The following is a 24,604-nucleotide window of genomic DNA, read 5'->3' on the forward strand; positions in this document are numbered from 1 at the left end:
TTAGTAGTTCAACCAGCTAAGCAGCCCGAAGAGAAGGTTCTTCTTTTTTCCTTTTTCATCCTGTGCTGTCAGCAGGCTGGGCATACAACACGGAGTATTTGTACTCTATTGCATCTAGGACAGAGCTAGTCTGCAAGTGGAGTTCAACTTCTCAACCTGCAATGCAACTCTTTATTCATTTTTAATCCTAAAGAATTGCTGCAATAACTCTCTCCTGTGGATGACCTGTGGGATGACGAGAGGACAGTTTTTTACTGTACAAAACCTCCACCAATCCCCGTCTTTGGAGAACTATTTTACCATGTTTGGTTCTATAAACAGTGAATCACTTCTCCACTAGGGTGAGAATCACCACGGGTGAGACAAATAAACATAGAACCAAACAAGCATGTTTGGTCCGATGTTGTACATGGAAAAAACATAAACTAAAGAAACAAACAACCACATGTACATGGAAAAGCATAAACATCAGACGACAACATGTATCGAGTAGTTATTTATTGAATCTTCTTTGTTTACCCTTGAAGTACCTCCAAACAGCTGACATTTTCTTTCTTTCTTTCGCTTTCTTTTTTGAGCGTCAACTACGCAGTCGTGTCCTACGACAGAAATAAAATGAGTGGCTTGTTCTTAAACCATCGTCATGCAAAAACACACAAAATACTCCAGGTGTTATTTTAAAGTTGAAGCTTTGTGTGCTTTATCTTTGTCTACCCCCAGTAGAGGCTTATAAGTGTGACAAGAAACTCTGAGTCACAGCTTTGTCTGTGTTGGCGCGTTATAAGGGGAAAAAAAAGCTTGGCGGTGGACGAGTCCTGACCTGTCTGTCCCTCCATCCCTTCTGCTGAGGATGACGCACGGCGCCTGATAGCCTTACATCCTTATGTGCTCCCTTATGTTCCAAATACACTCTTCAGCCTCCCGCCGCGCCCATTCTCGCTCTCCTAAACCGAACCCCCACCCCACACACATTTTATGATCCCACTGCTCATTTCACTGCCCTCCACATCACCTCATTATTGTTCCTTGTCTCATTTTGTGTGTGTGTGTGTGTGTGTGTGTGTGTGTGTGTGTGTGTGTGTGGGTGCGTGCGTGCGTGCGTGTGTGTGTCATCTGTGTCTCCAAATTTCAACGCCATTGATTAAGAAATCCCTGTCTTCCTGCTCCCTGAAGGTATCTTTCCATGCATGCAAAGAGACGTGACATCATAATTGATTGTTGATGCTTGTCCACCTTCGAGACAACGCCACCGAGGTTTTTTTTTTTCCCCTCCACAAACCCCAGAGGGCACGGCGTAGTCCTTCATCATTGGCTGGAGCCAAAAAATCCATTACTTTATTGTGATGGGCTTGATGTCTTACGTCCCACCTTTTGTCTATCCATCCCTTTGACTGCCTCGTGTTTTTCTTCATCCATCCATCAGGAATTTCTCCCAATTAGCGGTTTGGCATTTATCAATGTTACACGGCGGCGGGCCCGCGGGGGAGGCGTCCCGGCTTGCATTTCTGATGCCGCAAAGCTCATTACAACAATCTATATGCATGAAAGAATTCTTTCCGAGCTGTAACTGAATGTGAATGTTCTCACAGCAACGTAATGGACTACACTGGAGGAATGCGAGCGCCCGACGGGATTGGGGGAGATGGGGATAACTGAGTAAATAAACACACAAATAAGTTAATACGATTAAAAAAATAAATAAATAGAACAAAAGGTCCTGAGGAGCGTTGGTGTTATTTTGAATGGAACACGAGCATGAGCGGCTTCTCTTTGAGTCTTAATGAGGCCAAACGTGCGTCTTGGCCACTCAGTAAAAAAAGTTGCCGCGCCATCCGACTCATACAATGGGGATACTTCCTCAGTCGCTCTTAAAAATGGTCAGAAAGCGCGGCCGGACACCATTGGCTGGGCCCGGCCAGCGCGTCATAGGACACGCCCCTCAGCAATTCAGCTGACGTCAGCTCTTGAAACCGCTTGCTGTCTTCCATCTCTGCTGGAACACGACACCAGAACCCTACAGAACCTGCCGTTGCTCTGTTTACATAGTTAACTGGGCGGGACGCTGAGCTGTAGGGGGCGGGGCCTAAGAAATCCAACCAATTAGGATTTTTCTATTTCGAATTTTAAGAATTAATGCTCCTTATTTCTCCACTCTCGAACCAGTTCTGCATCCTGCCAGCTACCAGCTACTACAAATCTTGCTATTCTGCTGTAAACTGTAGATTTCGCATGTTTTTGTTTTTTTTTGTTTGATTGCTAGATTTATAATGAACAATCATAAACCATTTTATTTTTTAGTTTGAGTGAAGCCCGTCAGTAAGGGACTGATTGTTCTTTTGTGCATTAATTAAACTTTGATTGGGAGCTTTCAATCTGTTCTTGAGAGGAAATGTATTTCAAAGAAAACCCCTGTGGTGCTTTAAAGGAAAGTTCCGCCACAGCCATCCTCATCTGGAGTGAATTATGATTACGATCCACTTTTGTGGATTTTTAATTAGATACCTCGGCCAATTCAGATTGCAGAATTTTTTCAATGCCAAATCTTCTACAGCTGCTCCTTTGTTGATCATCAACATACTGCTACTGAAGGAGCAGATGATGAAGGGTTTGATTGTGGATTGTGGATTTGTTTGCGTATCTTGGTATTAGAAAATATTATAAATAAATGAAACTGCATCAACTCAGTTAAGGGCAATCTGCTGATCTTGAAACTAATATTTTTTGGAGCAGTCGGGGAAGGCTCCGACAGGAATGTCAATGAAATCCCAGCTTGCAGTTCTTTTCAAACAAATATTTTGATTTTAATGAGTAATCTCTCCGTTTATCCCGAAACTGGAAACACCGGAGAAGACATCTAATTGCACAGCATGTGACGGTACAAACAAGCCAGTGAGCTATTAACCCAGTCACCCTCATTTTATTTGCCCCATTTAACAATTTTATTATTCTCCCTATCTTCTTATTTGTTTTACTTTTTCATGCATCCGATGATTTTTACTGTCTCTCGTGCGCTGTATTTTAATTAATGTTTAAATCAATTCATTTTAACCTTGAATGGTAAGGTTAATTTTTGCAGGTTCAGATTTCCCTCAGGGGGTTATACAGGGTTTAATTATTTAATAAATTGATAGATCGATAGATAGAGAGAGAGAGAGAGAGAGAGAGAGAGAGAGAGAGATAGATAGATAGATAGATAGATAGATAGATAGATAGATAGATAGATGGATATCCCTCGTCAGGATTTGCCACAGCACCGGCGCAGCCCCTCCAAGAATTTCCTTACAATTTCACATTTTAATGAAACACTTAAAATCAACAGAACTACTTTTTAGTTACATGTTTGCAGGGTTACAGGGTTTGCAGGATGACGATCTTTACCCCCACCCAACCGTTCTCTTTCCACTCCGCCCCTTTATCCCTCCTTCCCTCTTTCTCCCCCTACCTCATTTTCCTCTGTGCAGAACGACTACAGGAAGCTGTCCATGCAGTGTAAGGACTTTGTGGTGGGGGTGCTGGACCTGTGTCGGAACACAGAGGAGGTGGAGGCCATCCTGAACGGCGATGTGGACCAGTGCCCCCCAACTCCGTACAACCGGCCCTGCCTCAGCCGCGTCAAGCTGGCCATCAAGTACGAAGTCAAGAAGGTACGGGGTGCTCCCAGGCCCAGAACCCACGAAACAACTCCACCGATGAGACCCGTGGGCCGTTAGAAGGTTTTTCCAGTCCCAAAATGCTCCATCAAGATGTTTCCGAAAGGAACATTGTGGCGGACCAAGGGGCGTGGTCAATCACCGGCTGATATTACTAGACTGACTGGTATTATTATTTATACTTCTGGCCATGAGAGCCTTTTTGTTCCTCTGAATAATAAAACTCTCGCCATGTTGGCGCACTGAGGCAAGAAAGACTCTGCCTCCCTCCCTCAACTCCTACCTGTGGGCAGAGATTCCCACAACTAAGGGTTTAGGGAGCGAGACGGAGTCTTTCATTATGCAGAGGAACAAGAAGCTCGCAGGCCAGAAGTATGAATAATAATACCCTTAATAATAATAATGATGATGGTGGTGGTGGTGGTATCGGGCGCCCGAGGAATTGCGTTCCGCTCTGGTCGGCAGACGAGCCCCTGCGCCGATCCCCTCTGCAATATCCCTGACTCGAGTCGGAGTGATTGGTCTCGAGGCAGCTTGGCGGCCGCGGGAAAGGGAACCGTGCTGTTGTCTGCAGCCGCTGCTTGACCGCCACAAACGTCTTTAAAATTAATCTCTTTCAAATGAATCGGTTAATGAATGTATGTAAGGGAAAAGGCCAACACACACTGACAGCTGAGCTGACGTGCAAGTCATTAACGCGTTTCTTCCTATGTTCCTATGCAGCATCATCAAATTGTGTTGCATTTCACTATCAGGTGTAGGTCTGCGTTACATATTTGGTGCCTGCCGGCCTGAACAGAGGTGATTAAATTCCTTATATATTTTTTTTTATTTCATCGATTTGTTTTTTTATACATAAATTCTAGTACAATTCGTCATCACCAGGAGGTTTGTGTGCAGCTTAGGTGCCTGGGAATCAATACGCAATACTCAAGATAAGACTAAGAATATTTAGCACTATTTTCCTCTATTGATCAAAGCGGATGGATCGTGAGTTCTGCAGCAGATCCACAATTACAGAAATGTGGTTCAAATTTTTCACTGTATTTGAGTTAATGTTTGCCTTTTAATCTGCTATAGTCTTTCATTTACTGTATGTTGTTATCAGGGCACACCTTTCGACACAAAATCCCCATATGATCAAAAAGCAACGCTAATGGGAAAAATGTATTCATTTCCCCAAGCTCCGAGGACAAAATATCCCCTTTGGTTCCAGAGTGCAGAGTGCGAGGCTTATATGGATGCCAAGCACCGTAATTCCAGTGCAGTGTTAATTCTATAGCTTTACCCTGTGTGTGCGTGCGTGCGTGCGCGCGCGCGTGCGTGCGTGTGTGTGTAAATACCACTCTGGACTCTGTGTCAGTCCACTAATTCCTGCCAAGCACAGTCGTATTTATTAAATGTCAAAACAAGCCCAGCCCAACACACACACACACACACACACAGACACACACACACACCCACACACACACACACACACACACACACACACACACACACACACACACACACACACAAACACACACACACATACACACACACACACACACACACACACTCCTTCCCGTATGACCTTCTAATGCAGCGTGTTTTTGATAAAGTGGAGTCAGCGCACGGTACTCCAGTGTAAAGCATTTTTTAATCCTGTAACGTGGAGCGGCATCGACACGGAGAGAGCTAATTACACAAGGTGGAGAGGGGTGGGGGGTGAGGGTTGTCTCCATGGAAACCAGGTGTGAGGATGGACTGAGCACGTCAACACACGGCTATGTACACACACACACACACACACAGGAAGAGCGCGGTGGCAGGGATCAGTTGTGATCGTGTGCATGAGTTGATCGGTGTGCAAAATTGTGGCAGAAAAGTTCCTATCCCACTTTAACAGCATGTGTTCTTAGAATTGATAAGAAATAACTCAACATGAATACATGCACTCACGCACACGCACACACACACACACACACATACAAACACGGTTGATTGCTCCTCCAGCTGGGGTCCTATTGAACATTGATTGTTCTCTTTATGTTCTCCACAACTTGCCTCCAGCCTAGCAGGAAAAATCCATCCTCCACTTCCTTGTTCCACGTCTGGTCTCAATCTATCAATGCCTCCCCCACCGGCTAGGCCATGAAAAGCTGATGAAACGCCCCGACAAACCTCATTTATTACTGGGAAAAACAAGCCGGACGGAACAATGTTGCTTCCCATCGGTGGCGGATTTTTTTTACTGGCCGTGTGTCGAAAAATAATGTTTGATCAGAATTGGCCACCATTGCAAACGTGTAACCCACTGTATAGGTCTGTTTTGTTTTCACCTTCCTTCCACCCTCCCTCCATCGCAACACATCTTGATGGAACGAAGGTCCCGGTCCACTTCAATGGTACTATAGAATCGAAAAGGTGATGTCCGGATTTTGTGAATTCATAGAAGTTAATGACAAATTCCCAGTACATGTAAATGCACCTGGCGAAATAGGTGAATCTGATTCTGATTGTGATTCTCATTCTGGAGTCTATGACAGCACATAGTAATCTCGAACTTCCTCTTCCCTTCCTCCTTTGTCCTCTATCTTCCTCTTTTACGAACTACGATCATGCACTTTGAACCCCCCCCCCTCTCTCAACAGTTTGTTGCCCACCCCAACTGCCAGCAGCAGCTGCTGACGATCTGGTACGAGAACCTGTCCGGGCTCAGGCAGCAGTCGGTCGGGGTGAAGTGTTGGACGGTGCTGGGCGTCACCGTGGGACTTCCCTTCCTGGCCATCGCCTACTGGATCATACCCTGCAGCAAGGTGGGCACAGAACACATGCACCGCAACGCACCAATTCTGAACCTTAATCTGACTTCAGTCACAGTATTTTTTAAGAGTATAGTATAGGAGTGTAGTTTATCTCAAAGGGTAGGTTCACACATTTTGAAACTGTTTTAAAATGCAGTATTGCTCGCCTATAATACTGAGATTGATGGACACAATTGGCTGCTGCAGTCATGAAGTTAAAGAATATAAATTGGTACCAAAAAGTAGTTTCTCAGCTCTGCCAAAAAAGGTTAACTGGAAACTCGGCGTCTGACAGTCACATATGGACTTTGAGGAGGGTTTTTTGGACCATTTCTTCAATCTCATTATAAGCTCACGGCATTTCACATCACAGGCAATCATGTCTGTTGTTTACTGATTATTACAGGTCGACAGAAATCGGGCTTAGTTTGCAGAACTAGGTCTGTCAGACAACTTTGACGGCGTCACACCCTTCAGCGCCCTTATGGACTGGCCTATTTAAACAGCCATTTCCTCCTGCCCTACCAGCTTTGCTGACTGCTTTGCTGCCTGCTTTGCTGCCTGCTTTGCTGCCTGCTTTGCTGCCTGCTTTGCTGCGCTCCCTCCACCTCCCCTGCATCCACCAGTGGGGCTCTACTGTTCTATCTAGTGGGGGGATTCAAGTTCATTCCTGCTATATTTCTAGCTTATGAAGTACGCCCGTGATTGCTGTTCACCTCGCCGTGGTGATCAGCAGTAGAGCCCAGACACCAACCTCAAACGATGCTAGATAAATAAAGATCATTTTAAAAGAAATCCCAGAGTTGTCTGTCTATTGAGGCTATTTAATTATATATATTTATATTTATGTTCAAAATCGGCGAACATACCCTTTAGCGTCCAGACAGATTACGGAAATTACAAACACAGAAACTCATATATAATACTCACACACACTGAAACGAACATTTAAACACACGCACATATACACACAAGCAAACCGAGACACGCTGCTAGGCACACACCCCTAGAATCCCACACTTACTTTTACAGTGTGTGTGTGTGTGTGTGTGTGTGTGTGTGTGTGTGTGTGTGTGTGTGTGTGTGTATGTGTTTGTGTGTGTGTGTGTGTGTGTGCGTGCATAGAAGTGTCTGTGTACATGTGTGCATTGATGTAAAAGTTCAGGGAGGGTTTCTGCACCAGGGGGATTTAGATTCAATCAGGAGATACTAAGACTCTTGATCTTACTGGATCACCCAACACCTGGGCATGTGTGTGTGTGTGTGTGTGTGCGTGTGTGTGTGTGTGTGTGTGTGTGTGTGTGTGTGTGTGTGTGTGTGTGTGTGTGTGTGTGTGTGTGTGTGTGTGTGCATGTAAATAGCAACTTGGACTGTCAGTCCACTAATTCCTGCCAAGCACAGTCGCTGTCATTAAATGTCAAAACCCCCCAAATGTTTGTCAAATGTCAAAACTCCCACAGCTCCTACATGACTGTACACATGCACTTGATTATGACAGATTACCCAGGTTGATCAGCAGATTAACATATTCTAACTGTTCTGTGTGTGTGTGTGTGCGCGTGTGTGTGTGTGTGTGTGTGTGTGTGTGTGTGTGTGGTTGTGTGTGTGTGTGTGTGTTTGTGTGTGTCTGTGTGTGTGTGTGCGTGCATCTGTGTGTGTGTGTGTGTGTGTGTGTGTGTGTATGTGTGTGTGCGTGTGTGTGCATGTGTGTTTGTGTGTGTGTTTGTGTGTGTGTTCATCTTATCCTCCTGATCCATCATTATCAACTGAGCCCTTTCTAATAAATTTCTTATTAGTTTGTAAAAGGTGGAAAGCACAACAAAAAGTAAAAAAAAAAGCCTAAATTAAACCTCCATTGAGGCTGAATCTGGTCGAATTGGATTGATGACAAAGACTGAAAAGATAATGAAAGATATGTATGGAAATGGAGTCCTAGACATCATTTAAATTTGCTGGGGTTCAGTGAGCTGCTGCTGTGTCTCTGATGTTTTGTTGTTGTTTTTTTTTTTATAATAAGAGCACAGAGTCAAATTGGTCACCTCTATTACAGCTCGTAATATTGCCCATTTACGTCATGGCTAAACAGCGTTATTAGATGCCCCGACCGTATTAGATTTTATATTAGCAGCGGGAGATGGATGAGACAGATATATTGGTTTTTAGTTTTGAGTTATTTTCTCCACAAGAGAAAATAATGATTAAATCATGGGTGTCGGTGGAGAGAAACATTGATGTAATTGGTCGAGCTACAGTAGGCGCTTTGGAGAGAAACCCACGAGATTGATATATCGGTACGAAGCGGTGGAACATATACGTGTGCATCGGTGCAGAAAGGCTTTGTAGTGACTGGGCATTGTGCGGAATGGAAAGAATACATAGAGTGCTGTGAAGTTTGGCAGACACACACGTGACGCCGCAAGCGTCGAAGAAATGGAAATAAAGATGAGAGAACTTTGACACAGAGGGACCGGGAGAGATATTCTTATTGTTTTTTAGGGATTCTGGACTTTAAGCTGTTGTGCACTAGGGCTGGGGGATACTTTTCCCCAGGATAGTGACTTTTCTTATTTACATTTAGGGCCATCCACAGTAATGCAGATACATTTTCAATGATTTCAGTCCACACTGGCGTTCCCATTTATTTTTATACGCATGCACAGGAAACCTGCAGCGGCAACGGAATGGGGGTCATTTTGCTCAAAGAAGCAGCGTTATCATAATGCAGGTAACATCGTAAGCAATTTAAGATGTCCACCATTTGAACATATCCAAATCACCAGACAATCTGGCAACAAACTTTACACCTGATTAATCCCGCGGGGGTAAATTCAAGCGTTACAGCAGCAGAAACAGTGCAGTCAGCGATCTTTATATTCATACACAATACTGTATGTAAGAATAGACCTTTAATGGAGACACAGCAAACAAATTGAATTACCTGTAAGCATGTAATGAAACCGAACAGTACTGACCACACGTAAACAAACTGGGTGCAGGCTGTCGCTCGTAGGTTCCTGAAGCATGCGCAAGTTGAGGTCATGACGTCAGGGTATTCAAGAAGCTCCGTGCGGACGAAAGACCAATACAGAGACAAAAAACATGCGTTTTAAACTTTTTACCGACGCCAAACGAATAAAAAGATTAGAATATATTGCAATGTATCGCGGTATCGTATCGCAACACTTGGCACGCCCCTAGTGTCTACCTTATATCGAGAAGAGAACGGAGAGAAATATATGAGAGTGAGACACAAGCAGGGGGAGATGACGGGATCCGTAACCGTTTTTGACTTTCCCATGTTTTCGGGCGGCGGTGGTTGCAACGGAGGCTTCGGGGGAAAGTGAAAAAAAGGGAAAGAAAAATCGCTCAGAAGGAGCCATTTCAGTCTCGTCGCTACAGCATCCTCACCTTATACATCAACACCTCACCTGAGTAATGAGACGCGGCTATCTGCAAGTGCGCCTTCCCCCCCCCAGAGAGGTGAGAGGCACAGTGGAACTGATAAGGCTTCCAACAGGGGTTTGGCGAGTTTGGGGGTGGTGGCGTGGTGTGGGGGTGTGTGGGTGTGGGGGGACGGGGACCAATACAAGCGGTTTTCCTCCGCTGCGGTGTTCATTGTCCTAGCTAATCACTGTAATGAAGGGAGAAGAGGGTAGATGATGTTTGGTTGTGGTCTCCACTGAAAGATCAATGCAGCCGATGTGGATGGTATTTCGTTTTAGAAACGCTGGTCAGAAATTGCTGTTCCCTGTTTTAGTCGTAGCCCTAGACTATAATAGCATATCATTATCAACAAACGGTTGCTTTTGATAATTGAAATGTGTTGTAAGCAGATAAATTACAAAAAATAATTAATTAAAAAAATATAAAATATTGTATTAGATATTCAAATTAAAATAGAAATGTGAAATATAGACATGAGCAAATTGAATTGAATTGTTTTATAAGAATCCAAGATTATTCTCCAAATCACCTGGTTGTTTTTGGGATCAAAATACTTTTATTCCGTTTATTATTTTGATCCACTGTGGCTGAACGTCTGGGTCTTGTGAACTCAAACGTGTGCAAGGAGTCCCAGGCGTTCCTCACGCATGGAAGGCTCGTGAGATTCACATTCACACACATTTCTTTTCCCCCATATTTGAAGTTTGCCATTTCTATTGGAGCTGCCAGGAACAGCACGGCGTCTTCCCTGAGCTCCTGGGCGGTCAACCCAAGCTGAAATAGTTATTTGAAGATGAGCAAGAGCGAGGTTAACTGACTGTGAGGTTTTAAAAAATGCAGCCAAAATTGATCTACCTTGGGCTTGTGAGATCGCTGGGTTGCATTATTCACCAATTTGGCATCTTAAAGTCACAGACGATATACAAGCGGTAAAATACTGTGCCTGTCTGTCAGCCCTGATAACCCCAGTATGGGTTATTCGGGGGAAAAGGGGTATAATTTAAATGATCACTGGCCCTGAAAACCTGTCATGCTCTATCAGTAATTGCATTCATCCTCTAGCTACGAATATAAAATCCTACGCCTTTTTGCCCCCCAGTAAAAATCTGACTTACAGTACATGTGATTAATCTGCCTCAATCCTGCTTTTACCATCCCCAGGACAATTGCCCACATTAAATTGGTTCTGTTAAAGCATAGTTTGGAGCAAATAATGCTTTCTCTCTTATTATTTCCCTGCCTTAGTGACCCTGCATTACAGTGCCTCCAACTGGTGCAAAATGCAACAGCCAGGTTTTTAACCAACACCAAGCAGAGATCCCACACCACCCCTATCCTATGAGCATTATTATGATTTGGCCTTAAACTCTTTATTTTATTTTATTTTATTTTATTTGGGTGTTATTTTATTTGGGTGTTATTTTATTATTATTTTTTTATTTTTTTTTTATTTTTTTTTATTTTATTTTATTTATTTTTTTATTATTATTTTAATGTTCTTTTTATATATTTTTTTACTCCTTTCCTGTGATTCCTCTTTGTGTTCTCTCTTTTTGTGAAGCACTTTGTAAAGAGTTCCATAAATGAGGTCCATTACTATCTTTACATCAATAAATAATTAAATAATTCTGTAAACCGCACAGAGCAAGAGAGGAAGGGGTGGTCAGGGGAAGGCGCTGTTTTATATCAACCATACACAGAGACACTCGCACAAAAAAAGGAAGAGGAAGAAAAAGAGAGAGGAGGAGAGGGGGGTCCATCTTCCTGCACGAATCACCTGTTCAGTCCCATGAGCCTCCCCCTCCTCTCACACCACTGTCTTCTGCCATCCTGCTTGGCGTCCTGTTTCACTCCCGCCGGTGTATGGACGTGGGAGGGTCACGGAGGCTGCGGCCTCGCTCCGCCCCCCTCCCCCCCTGAGATTTCGCGCCATTCCACACCCCAACCTGGTTCATTCACTCTGCCCGCCGCCAGCGGCCTCCGTTCCACTGGGCATGAGCATGGGGAAGGAGCATTCTATTTGCTCCTGTCAGCGTGACACTGATTTGAAAAGTAATAAAGTAGGGCAAAAAAAAACCCCTCCCCAAGAGACGATGGCGTTGTGGAGTGGTGACAGGACTACACCTTCAGGAGGTATAGTCCTGAAGAGCAGTCTCATCAGGGGCGGAAACTGATCTAGAGTCCCTCCGGTCGGGGTAAAAGACCCAGTGGCATAAAGAGGTTCTTCTAATGTTAAGATTTATACAAATCCCATTTCCAACCTCAAAAAAAATATCTACCAAGCATGTGTGTGTGTGTGTGTGTGTGTGTGTGTGTGTGTCTGTGTGTGTGTGTGTGTGTGTGCGCGTGTGTGCCTGTGTGTGTCTGTGTGTGTCTGTGTGAGCAAGATTTTTAGAGGTTGCAGTTAGCGGTGTGCATTCAGGTGAGGGGCATGAGATCCTGCAGGTTGATAATATTGCACGCAGCAGGTCAAGAAAGTGGCAAACGGTGAATCAAGTGCTGTGTAGCAGTGTGTGTGTGTGTGTGTGTGTGTGTGTGTGTGTGTGTGTGTGTGTGTGTGAGTGTGATTTTTTTTATGTTTAATCATTCTGTCAAAGCGTTGCATATGCATTGAGTCTTATCCTGCTTGCCAAGTGCCTGTCCCCATATGGTAGATTTCCATAAGCTGTGATGATTCTCAGTGGCTGTCATTATGATACTGTAAGAGTCATCAGGCGCTGAACCGCAGCAGCTGCTGCTTGTCGGCTGAGAGCGATGGCTTCACAGGGATGAATCGGTGTGATCTTCTCACATCTTGCTCTCTAAAAGGGCCGACATTTCAGGCAGCAACATGATACATTAGAATTGCCGTCATTCAGTAGAATGGAAAGACGTATTTCTGTTTGGAAATCTGTCCTGCAATAAGTTAACACAGCATCGATTTTTCAAAATCGCGTTTTTCCTGGAAAGATCAATTACATTTTTAATTCTGACTTTTGACAGTCACAAAAATGATGGCAACGCAATCTGTCTTTTGCCTTTTTTTCCCAGCTGAGCTGTAAAGCTGCTGCCTCACAGGGTTTATTTCTAAATTCCAGGGACGTATATGGAATGTACTTAACTTATGTGCACTTTTCTCACCACTCCAGCCATTCTATCACCTTCTAATGCTGCCCATTCATTCGCTTCTCATATGATACGCTCATTCACACACTGACGTATGACAGTCAGCCAGATGAGGCGACTATTATATTACATTGCAGATGATTGATTTGAATGTATTTTTAGCAACACACAGCTACCTCGCATCATTTAGACAAGGCTTTTGTCCAAAGCGACACACTATTAATGTGTCAGTAATCGGTGAACCAAATATACATCAAAGACTTCAGTAAGAACAAGTAATAAGTAAGGCTTATTATATGTGCTATTATTGTAATGTTTGATGATTCAGTTATTATTATTATTATTATTATTATTATTATTATTATTATTATTATTATAACTGCTACATGTACAAAGAGTTGGGATAAAAATGTCATGCTGTCTCAGCTTCCTCTAGAAAGCCTTTTAGATCCGCAGACTTTGTTCGAGCCCTCCTCCTCACCCTCCTCTTCCTCTCCCAAGCTGGGTCAGATCCTGCGCAGTCCCTTCATGAAGTTCGTGGCCCACGCCGTCTCCTTCACCATCTTCCTGGGCCTGCTGGTGATGAACGCCTCGGACCGCTTCGAGGGCGTCAAGAACCTGCCCAACGAGACCATCACGGACCACCCGCGCCAGGTCTTCAGGGTCAAAACCACCCAGTTCTCCTGGACCGAGCTGCTCATCATGAAGTGGGTTCTGGGTGAGTCTCTCTCTCTCTCTCTCTCTCTCTCTCTCTCTCTCCCCTCTTTCTTTTTCTTGGTCCTCTTTTTGTTGTGCATGCACGATATACTGTAATTTCCGGACTATTAAGCGCACCTGAATATAAGCCGCACACACTGAATTTTTCAAAAACATTTATTTTGAACATATATAAGCCACACATGTCTATGAGCCGCAGGTGCCTACCGGTACATTGAAACAAAAGAACTTTACACAGGCTTTAACGAAACACGGCTTGCAACAAAAATAAATAGGCTTTAACGAAACACGGCTTGTAACAAAAATTAATAGGCTTTAACAAAACACGTTTTGTAATTAAAATAAAAAAATTGCGGTAAAAAGCAGCCTACCAAGAAAGTCATTGGTCACTATCTTCCTCCTCCTGCGCACTGAAACCACTGAAGTCATCTCCTTCGGTGTCGGAGTAGCCTCAGAATTGGATCATCCGATGTTGGATCGTTTTCATTGTCGCTCTCGTCACTTTCATCCGGGGGCAAATTCCCCGCTGAGCCCATGCTGCCCTCTTCAACACGCAGAAGTCCAGACTTTCCAAACCCATTGATGACAGTGGATTTTATGACAATGCTCCACGCTGTCAGGACCCACTGGCAGACACCACGATGGTCCACCTCTAAAATCCTCAAACTTCATTGCGGTGGCGATTGTTTTGGCTTTCAGTCGGATCTGCACAGTTGAAACACCTCGGCCGTCTGCTCTCTGTGTGTTGACCCAGTCTTCGAGCTCGTTTTCTAGTTGGGGCCATCTGCTTTTCTTCCCTCTGAAAGCTTTTGTTGTCTTTTTGCGCCGAGTCAGTTCCTCACGCTGCTGTTTCCCACGTCTTATCATCGACTCACTCAGGCCAAGCTCCCGTGGAGCAGCTCTATTTCCTTTTCCAACAGCCAGATCGATCGCCTTCAACTTGAAAGCTGCATCATATGCATTTCTTCGTGTCTTTGCCATGATGAGGGTGTCGAAATGACGACCGTAAATTATGGGAAGTTTGAGCGCGCTCGATTTAATCTAAACAGTTACATTGTTTCACCTCAACCCGTTAGGCAATTTCATTGGTCTGATGAAAGCTTAATGCCGCCCAAAGACTGAGCACCGTCACATAATGTGTTTTTTGCTCAGTTTTTTGGCGGCATGAAGCTTGAGAAAGTGGGAAAAATCCGTAAATTAGCCGCGTCATTGGATAAGCCGCGAGGTTCAAAGCGTGGATAAAAAGTAGCGGCTTATCGTCCGGAAATGACGGTAGTTAAATTGAATTGAATAGAATTCGTCAAACATTTCACTATCGAGCGATGGTCATCAAACCTGGAGTGAGAAAATCGAAAAATCTAAAATGTTTTGTGTCAAATGAAGAGTGAAATAGGGAGAGGGTGACACTCATCCAAGTCGTCGAGACATGAAAAACATGAACACATTGTGTTTTTCTGAAATCCTTTTGGCCGCTCGTGAATATCGGGCTCAAAGCCAAGTTTTATTCCTCCAAAGCCTTGAACTTTGGAACGGGGCCAAGAATTTTGTCACCCAGCTTTGCTTTGAGGGAGAGCTCAAAGTGAAAATCGTTAATCTCGGACAAAAGTGTCATGACATTTAAAGTACGGAAGTCATTCAGTTTTATTCGCCGCAGGGGAAGAAGGAGCGTTACGGGGTGGAGGTCGAGCGTGTTGCGATGGCGGCCACGCTGAGTCAGAGCAGAAAACAGAATGCGGGAAAGAAACAAGTTGAGCAGGGGAAGGAAAATATCCCAAAATAGGCAGATTTCTCACAAAGCAATCTTGGCGAACACCGCAATCAAGGACGAATGAAATTGATGGTTTGTGGCGGATCCTCCTTCCTCCATGAAGGAGGATGAGAGAAAAGTTAGATAAAAAGGCAGCCGCATAAGTGGAGGGTAAATGTCGTGAAGGCACAAACAAAACATATAAATAGCAAACGGCTATAATCTCATTCAGACGTCAGCTACTTCCCAAGCCGTATCCCCCCCCCCCCCCCCCCCCTTATCACACACACACACACACACACACACACATAATGTTATTATTTGCCTCTGTGTGAGTGTGTGTGTGTGTGTTGTGTTTGAGAGCATGTGGTTGTTTTTCTGTTTATTTATCAGTAATGACACCGGTTGTTTCTCATCCTGGGCAATATCTGGCTGCACAGGCGTGTGTGTCTGTGTGTGCACGCGTGTGTGTGTGTGTGTGTGTGTGTGTGTGTGTGTGTGTGTGTGTGTGTGTGTGTGTCTGTGTGTGCACGCGTGTGCGTGTGTGTGCCTGTGTGCGGCTGTGTTTACTAAGCAGTTGTAGCGACAAAGTTGCCTCATCTCAATCCCAGCAGCTTCGGGGCCCGAGTATTTCTTATCGAGATGATACCGATCAAGACACCTTTTCAATAAGCAATTTGTGGGAGGATGAGAGCTTTTTTTCATAATGAGCTTGTGTGTCGGTGGATTGAATGGTGCTTGTGTCTGTGTGTGTGCGCATGTGTGTGGATGTGTGTGTGTGTGTAATTTATGTTGGCGATATATCAATCCAATTTATCTTTATGTTATGCTTGAATGCTTATCAGTGCTTTATGTGTCCATATGTATGTGTTTCTGCATGTGTGTGTGTGTGTGTGTGTGTGTGTGTGTGTGTGTGTGCGTGTGTGTGTGTGTGTCTGTGTGTATGCCGCCCTCTGAAGGTATGATCTGGTCCGAGTGTAAGGAGATCTGGACGGACGGGCCCAGGGAGTACGTGATGCATCTGTGGAACGTCCTGGACTTCGGCATGCTGTCCATCTTCACGGCGTCCTTCACGGCACGCTTCATGGCGTTCCTCAAGGCGTCCAAGGCGCAGCTCTACGTGGACATGCACGTTCCCGGCGAGGACATCAGCAACGCCTCCCTGCCCGACGACGTGGCCTACTTCACTTTCGGTGAGTCGACTAAGCTGCTTTTTCCGACAAGTAGTCGTCAAAGTTGTTGTGGTGTGGTGATGTGGTAGTTTGAGCAGCCACACCTGACCTGGATCTAGGTGATTGGGTTCAGTGTGGCTGCATACCTGTTGCTCGATGGTTGGTCTAACAAGCAATAGGTAAACCCCCATCCCCACACACACTCAGGAGATGAGCCCTTGTCATGACACATCTCTATCACATCTCTCTATGCTCCTGGGCTTATTCCACCTTGCCCACTCTCTACATTAACTGGTGTCTACAACCCCGTCGTCTGTGTCTCTGTGCCAGAGGTCCCTGAAAACGCCACTTGTAAGGCATGTGGTTGGCAAAACTGCCAGAAAAATGTGAAGCAAGGTATTATTTCAAAACCTTCGGGACAATGACAGCTATTCATGAATCACTATTTTTCAACCGGTCCTTGTTGGTTTCCATCATTTATAACAAAGCACAACCTCACTGAATGCTTCAACATAGACAGACTGACAACACTTCTCAAAAGGAGATTTATGTTTTTTTGAAGCCATAATACTGCCCCATTGGACTGCATTTAGGCACGGTGAGAAGCTGCACTAAGGCATTCAGCGAGGTTGTGCTGTGAACGGTTATAAACGGTGGGAACCAACGCAACAAACCTATCCTTTAACGGTACAAACAGCAGTGTGTGTGCCCTTCCATCACCCAGACAAAGCACATCCAGAGTTAGAAATGTACCTCGGGAGTGGGGTTCTATGAATTCGGGGTTCGTTTAGCACCTGGATTTCAACTGTATGCATGCGCAGGTCGAGTATCTACACCAACAGAGTGAATCGTGACCACCTGGGTGGTGCAGGGCCCCAGTGTAAAAGGCACGTGCACCCAGGGAAAGGCGCTGAGAATCTTCTTGCCCATATTCCTCCTGACTGCCAAACTCTGGTGGTCATCCGGAATATATTGAACCCCTGTTGCATTCGCAACTCTGGTTCTATCTCGTTCCTCCTGACCAACAGAGACGGCGCTTCAAGCACCTGGATGACTTGTACCAACAAAGTTACGAGGAAGGCACTACCCTCTAAGTGTAGCCCAGGAGGTAGAAACACTTCCTGTAGAGTGGCACTGAAAATCGGGAGGAACAGGTAGTCCCCTGAGAAGCACTGGCAATGGCCTCCAGGACCCAATTAGCAAGTCTCTGCTTGGACAAAGCCCTACCCTTCTTAGTTCCTGCGAGCAGAGAAAAAAATCAAAAATGTTCTAATGCTTCCTCCCTCCCCAGCCAAGGTGCTTAACGGGAGCACAAAATGTTCAGCAACACTAACTACATTTAGTCAATTAAGCCCTTTAAACCTTATGTTTCATCTGTAATAGTCTTCATCAGGGTTACAGGAAAAAAATGGTTGGGAGACAAAGCTCAGAATCGTAAAGTGTTTTTTTTATTTTTTATACAATATATTTTTGTTTTTGTTCCATGGATGCTCCGCCGGGGCTTTGACTGAGCCTTTTCTCATTAGAAGTTAAAACTTTAAATCCCTACTGCAAGCAACGATAATCCCCAACCCTCCTGCTTGTCTTCCTTTCCCCAACAGATGTTACAGTCGGAATAATGAAGTACTAACTAGAATGTAGTTAGAAAGCACCGACAAAAATACTTTTTATTCACAGGTTAGATAAGGAATCATTCAAAAGTATAAAATATGCCGTGAAACACATGATATCCACGTGTGCATTCATTTTGAGATTTAAAAATATATATATGTTTACAACATGTAGCACAGTACCAGTCCCTGTCTCTCGTCAACTCCCTCTTAAAGGAGCCTTTATCAGTGCTGTCATCTGGTGGCGTGAATCCGTCATGACAGGACAGTAAGTTAATTAAGACGTCCGCTGCTCTCATCTGTTTTACTTCAAATATCGCAGCTAAATTACCCCCCCCCCGAGGTTTCTGCGGATATCTTTTTTTTTTTTTTTTTTTTTTTCTTAAGATAAAGGTTGATGTCATTTGGCAGTCTGGTCTGCGGACGCCTGTCTGCGCTGGGGAATCTCCTCTGACCGTCAGACAGAAAGCAGCAGGACGTTATAGATCACCTCCGCGTCTCCCTTGAAAAAAGGGAGGGGGGGGGGGGGGGGGGAGGTGGCGGCGGGGAGGATTGATTGAGAAGGTCAAGTCGCGTCAGATTTGTATTTGCATCGGTTTCAGAGGGGCTTGCACAGGTCCGAATCGGGATTTCAAGTGAAGGCGCTCCCCCCCGACGCAAGCGTTTCAGTAAGACGGGAAGGTATTAAATCCTCCACCACCCAGAGGCAGAAAACTTTTAAAAAAGGAACTCATAAGAGGCTTCCAGGACGACCGAGCCTGCAGTCGGTGCCAAGTGAAGAGTCGATCAAATGGACATGGATTATTATGGATATGGATTATGGATGATGTATTTCTTCATTTCATTCTCTCTTTCTCTCATCTAGACGGACAGGGGAACACGCAGATATACAGTGCGTATTTCTAAACTATCAAACATCTCCTCGCCCATCTTGTAAATCCCCCACCCCCTTCGCCCCCCTCAGCCAGGAACAAGTGGCGGCCCTCGGATCCCCAGATCATCTCGGAGGGCCTGTACGCCATCGCCGTGGTGCTGAGCTTCTCGCGCATCGCCTACATCCTGCCGGCCAATGAGAGCTTCGGGCCGCTGCAGATCTCGCTGGGCCGCACGGTCAAGGACATCTTCAAGTTCATGGTCATCTTCATCATGGTGTTCGTGGCCTTCATGATCGGCATGTTCAACCTGTACTCCTACTATCTGGGCGCCAAGTACAACCCCGCATTCACCACGTGAGTCCGTCTGTCTGTCTATCTATCTATCTGTCTATCTATCTATCTATCTATCTATCTATCTATCTATCTATCTATCTATCTATCTATCTATCTATCTATCTATCTATCTATCTATCGATCTTTCTATCCGTCCGTCCGTCTGTCTATCTATCTATCTGTCCGTCTGTCCGTCCGTCTATCAATCTATCTATCTGTCTGTCTGTCTGTCTGTCTGTCTGTCTGTCTGTCTGTCTGTCTGTCTATCTATATATCTATGTATCGATCTATCTATCTTTCCGTCTGTCCATCTGTCCGTCTGTCTATCTATCTATCTATCTATCTATCTATCTATCTATCTATCTGTCTGTCTGTCTGTCTGTCTGTCTATCTATCCATCTATCTACCTATCTGTCTATCTATCTATCTACCTATCCATCCATCTATCCACCTATCTGTCTGTCTGTCCGTCTGTCCGTCTGTCTGTCTCTCTGGCTTGCTCGCTGTCTATTGTCTCATGGAGAACAAAGCACCCTGTCAAAATCTCCAATTAGCCTGGATCTGGTGTTGTTAAAGGACACAGCAGAGCGCTTCGTCTTGGGAGACTTCTCCCGTGTAGATTATTGACCTTTGCACTTCCTCCTCGCCAGGAAGTGCACGGTGCGCTTTATTGAGAATCCCATCTAACGCTGGTGAGAGGGATCGAACATTACAACCCCCCCCCCCCCCCGGGCCCAGTGCAGACTCCTGGGCTATTTGTTTGAATTGAATAAGGACAAGCGAGTCAATGAACAATTTAGCTCGCTCTACTGGAATCTTTTGTCAAGTAGCTGTGAAGGGCAAACAAACTAAACCGACATTGGATTTTTTTGTAAGCGCTCTGATAAATCGCGAGCAGGGAAAGTTGACGTCCCTCCTCCTCCTCACCCTCGCCCGTGCCATTCTGTGGAGTGGACACGGGGAAGGTGATTCATGGAGCTGTTGGAGCTCATTCTCTCCACTTACCAACACGTTACCACACAAGTGCTCCGTAAGCTGCGTCATCACACGCAGGAACTGGAAACGGCCTTTTATCAAATCCCACAAATGTTGATATTCATAGAAAAGTTGCTTTGTTCTCGTAGTTTCTCGGCCTAAAGCTCCTCTCCTGTCCCTTTGTATAGTCGTGTGAAGAAACCTAGTTCCCATTGGAAATGGTAAATCTGAGCTGTTTAACGTGGCCCTTTATTCTTCAACACATATTTAACACAACACATAGTTCTCTAACATTACCAATAGAGAACCACATAATGATCAACACGCTTTGAAAGTTCAATCTGTTTGTGTGCTATCGTTCGATCCATTTCAACTGATAAAGAGACATTGCACTTTGTGCGTTATGTTATGTTATACACTGAACTGAACTGAGCTTTTTTCCCAAAACTATGTTTCCTTAGGTTTTCTCAACTTACTCTCTCTAACTTTCTTTACATCCATTGAACGACTCATTTTTTCGGAGTACCTCGGGTCAGGGTCAGGGACGGGGAGTCTAAATCTTAATCTAGGTGTGTCTGATCGTCCTTCATCGCGGCGGTCCTTCAAGGCCGTGTCTTTGCCGCTTCTCGCCGTATTTCATCAGCTGCGATGGCGATGACTGTAGGGGTCGCTCCTTGTCAGCGTTTTTTTATTTATTTATTTTATTTTATTTTTTTTGACAAAGCCATCCATCTTTAGTCCGTGACAGGATTGTTTTAAACCCCTCTGTCGGTCATCACTCATCTCTCAGCGGAAAGCTCTCTTTTGGGTCCCGAGGAGCCAAAAGCCATTCATACGGCTGTTCATCCAGTTATAGATACAGCAGCAGAAAATCCAAGTCAATACACAGACTTCATCCACGGTAGAAGTCAAAATGGTGGTGTTGGCGCACCAATAATAAAACATCAAATGATGAGCAGTCTAGATGTCTTCAGGAGTCCTTTCTAATTGGATCTCGGTCCAATCAGGTTCGGGTCCGAATTTAGAGACCCGTGAAGACCTCTAGACTGGAGTCGGCACTCTGCACCAATCATAAACACAGCAACTCAGTATGTACTTCACCCGCAGCAGCCAGTCCCTATGGTGTTCCACTCATTGGAAAAACTAGGGAAAAGATCTTCCACCCTTGAGGATTTACCAGCCCGGGTGTTGGTCTTCGTCGGTAGGAAGCTTTCGCGTCGGAGTGATTTTTCAGTGAAATTCAAAGCCTTGCAAAGTTCAGAACACGCTAAATCCTGCCGTCTTGTTTTCCAGCGCTCGATGTTTTAAATCTGACGTGACGACAGCGAGCGGCGGCGTGAAGCGCTTGTGTGACACATACGTTAGAAATGATCCGAGCGCTTCGAGTCTTTTGAGCAACACATTGTTGCTGTCATACATGGCTTACTGTTGCCGTCATTAGTGATTCCAGTGAATCAGAATGAATTTTCCTCCATTTTGGTTTTTGCTTTATTTTACATTTTTTCTAAGCACTACTCTCTGACAGCTTCTTGACAGGGGCGGCGCCAGCAGGAGGTTTGCTGGAGCATCCCCAGTACTCCCAGTTCCCCCGGGCACGGGTCGTCGTTTCTCTGACAGCTTTCCGATGGTCCTGTCTGGTGTGGGGAGCCCCATTAAACTGCTGTACTTTCAGGACGGGGAACTCATTAGTTTCACCTGCCGTCCCCGACCTCACCACTAGGGGGCAAGCTGGCTTTAAGTCCACACCGAACCACATCAAGACGAGTGTGACAGTCGGTCTCTATCAGAGTCAATATCGTTTCGCTGTGCGACTCCTATTTCAAGCTTCAAGCTATCTAAGCTTCTGTTTTAGAGTTGTTTTTTTCCCGGATGTGCTCCGTCCACGCCGAACGGCCATTGCCGAAATGTCCCCCCTCCACCCCAGCCTCCTCCTACAGTACCAGAATATAATGCCGGTAACACTGAATCTGCGTTGGTGCTTGGCTCCGTTCTTGACAAGGGGGGTTTTGCAGTACTCCCCGGGCAGACGGGGCAGGCTTGCCCGCGGCTGCAGCGAAGCAGGATCTGCGACAGGGACTTTACGGCAAACATAACTGTGTGTACCTATCGACGCGTGATCGATGTAATGACAGTGTTCTTGACTGAAATTATAATCGTGTGAAGAGGCCTAGTTTCCTTTGCAATAGTAAATCTGAGCTGTTTAACGTGCCCCTTTATTCTTCAACACATTTTTACTAATGTTCCCTAAAATTACCATTACCAATTACCATCACCATGTAGAGAACCACATAATGATCAACACACTTTGAAAGTTAAATCTGTTTGTATGATACAGTTCAATCCATTTCAAATGATACAGTGACACTGCGCTTTGTGTGTCATGTTATGTTATACATTGAAGTGATTAAAAAAAAAAAAAAAAAGGGTTTCTTAAGGTTTCCTCAACTTAAATTTATTTCTTAAATACTCACTTTCAAGTTGGGACCAAATAGGATATATGGATTTCACAAATGTGTAAAAGGTGAAGTACTTACAAATGATGAGTGCTTCAGCCAGGTTCATGGTGGGGAGTCCAGATCGAAATCTAGGTGTGTCTGGTGGTCATCACAGTGGTCCTCCTTCCCGGCCTCTGTACTTCCCCGCCGTGTCTTTGCCGCTCCTCGGCGTGTTTCATCAGCTGCGATGGCGATGACTGTAGGGGTCGCTCGCTGTCAGCGTTTTTTTTCTCGTTGTTGTTTTTTTTGGGTTTTTTTTTTTTGACAAAGCCATCCATCTTTAGTCTGTGACAGAATCGTTTTAAGCCCCTCGGTCGGTCATCGCTCATCTCTCAGTGGAACGCTCTGTTTCGGGGTCCTGAGGAGGAGGGCGCGGTCACGTCTAAATCTGTGTTTTCATCTCCCTTTTCCCTGACAAACGGCAGAATTGTTCTCGAGGCGATTCAGAACATCTCGGCGCTTTTATTATTGCTGGTAGTATTTGGATACTTGGATGCACATGCTTATTTGTCCGTCTCCCACCTGTCTCACTGTCTGTCTGTCCTGTACATCTGTGTATCACTACTGCCACACAATCCCTTGCGTATGCAAATTGGTAGGCTTTGTCCACGAATGGTTTGAGCAGTCACACCTGACCTGGACCTAGGTGATTGGGTCAGGGCGGCTGCATACCAGTTGCTCATTGGTTGGGCTAACGAGCAGCAGGTTAAAACCCCGTCTTCACACACACTCAGGATAGGAGCCCCGTCATGACATGTTCCATCTGCTCCTGGGCTAATGCCACCTAGCCTCCTCTCTACAATGAACTGGTGTCTACAACGCATCGTCGCCTGTGTCTCTGTGCCGGAGGGCCTTGGAAACATCACTTGGGTGGCGTGTGGTTGGAGAAACTGCCACACGTTTTGAAAGAAAACACACATTCACGTTTGAGGCAAAACGTAAACCTAACTCAGAGAATTTGAGGGGGTTTTTTTCTCTCCTCCAGACAACCCTACACCATGCGTGCCTTTCCCTGGTGGTTTTCCTGTGTGTATATATATATATATTTTTTTTTAATCTATCTATTTTTGTGTGTTTCCTACTTGTGTGAAACAATTTATTTTTTAACACAACTGAGTTCAGGGACTGTCCCGTTCCGTCCAAGTCCAAACAAAAACCCTGTGTGTCCTCACTGTTCCATGCCGCAACACACCATCTCCCCGTCTCCCCTTTCTGTTGCTATTGGACTTAATTTAGTAAAAAGTGGAGGTTTTTGTGTAAAAACTTTACTTGTCAATAATAAATTCTGCACTTCTGTAACAGGGAGAATCTATTTCCCGACCAGACTTTAATAGATGCCGTATATTATTATTATTTTATATTGTCAATAATGATTTATTTTTCATTCATACTTTTTTAACAAAGTTGAGTTTTTAGATAACCAGTGGACATTTATTGAGGTTATACTTTTTTCTTTAAATAAGTGCACTGAAGAGACAATGCAGACAATAACATTCGTGTTAGATAATTGTTCATTTTAGTTTAGCAATTTTGTGTCCCATTTGTTATTATTATTAAATTGTTCAATCAGATGCAAAAGAAAAAATATCGGCATTATACATCGGCCACTGAAATCAAAGCCTTTTAAAGTTCAGATCATGCTCAATGCTGCCGTCTTGTTTGCGAGCGCAATTAATATGGTAGAACATACGTTAG

At 44.7% G+C, this 24,604-nt stretch overlaps 1 protein-coding gene across 4 annotated transcripts in view; it reads left to right on the forward strand.

The window, feature by feature from the left end:
- trpc7b (transient receptor potential cation channel, subfamily C, member 7b) overlaps positions 1–24,604 on the forward strand; it is a gene marked incomplete at both ends in the record, with an annotated part of 55,100 nt that overhangs the window by 2,895 nt on the left and 27,601 nt on the right. For all 4 annotated transcript variants that reach the window (XM_080008452.1, XM_080008453.1, XM_080008454.1 and 1 more), the window contains 5 exons: positions 3,462–3,644; positions 6,284–6,448; positions 13,487–13,703; positions 16,409–16,642; positions 19,196–19,460. In XM_080008452.1, the coding sequence (XP_079864578.1) occupies positions 3,462–3,644; positions 6,284–6,448; positions 13,487–13,703; positions 16,409–16,642; positions 19,196–19,460 (1,064 nt within the window). The remainder of the gene's footprint in view (positions 1–3,461; positions 3,645–6,283; positions 6,449–13,486; positions 13,704–16,408; positions 16,643–19,195; positions 19,461–24,604) is intronic.

The sequence above is a fragment of the Zeus faber genome (genome assembly GCF_960531495.2).
Source record: "Zeus faber genome assembly, chromosome: 10".
Classification (NCBI taxonomy): domain Eukaryota; kingdom Metazoa; phylum Chordata; class Actinopteri; order Zeiformes; family Zeidae; genus Zeus; species Zeus faber.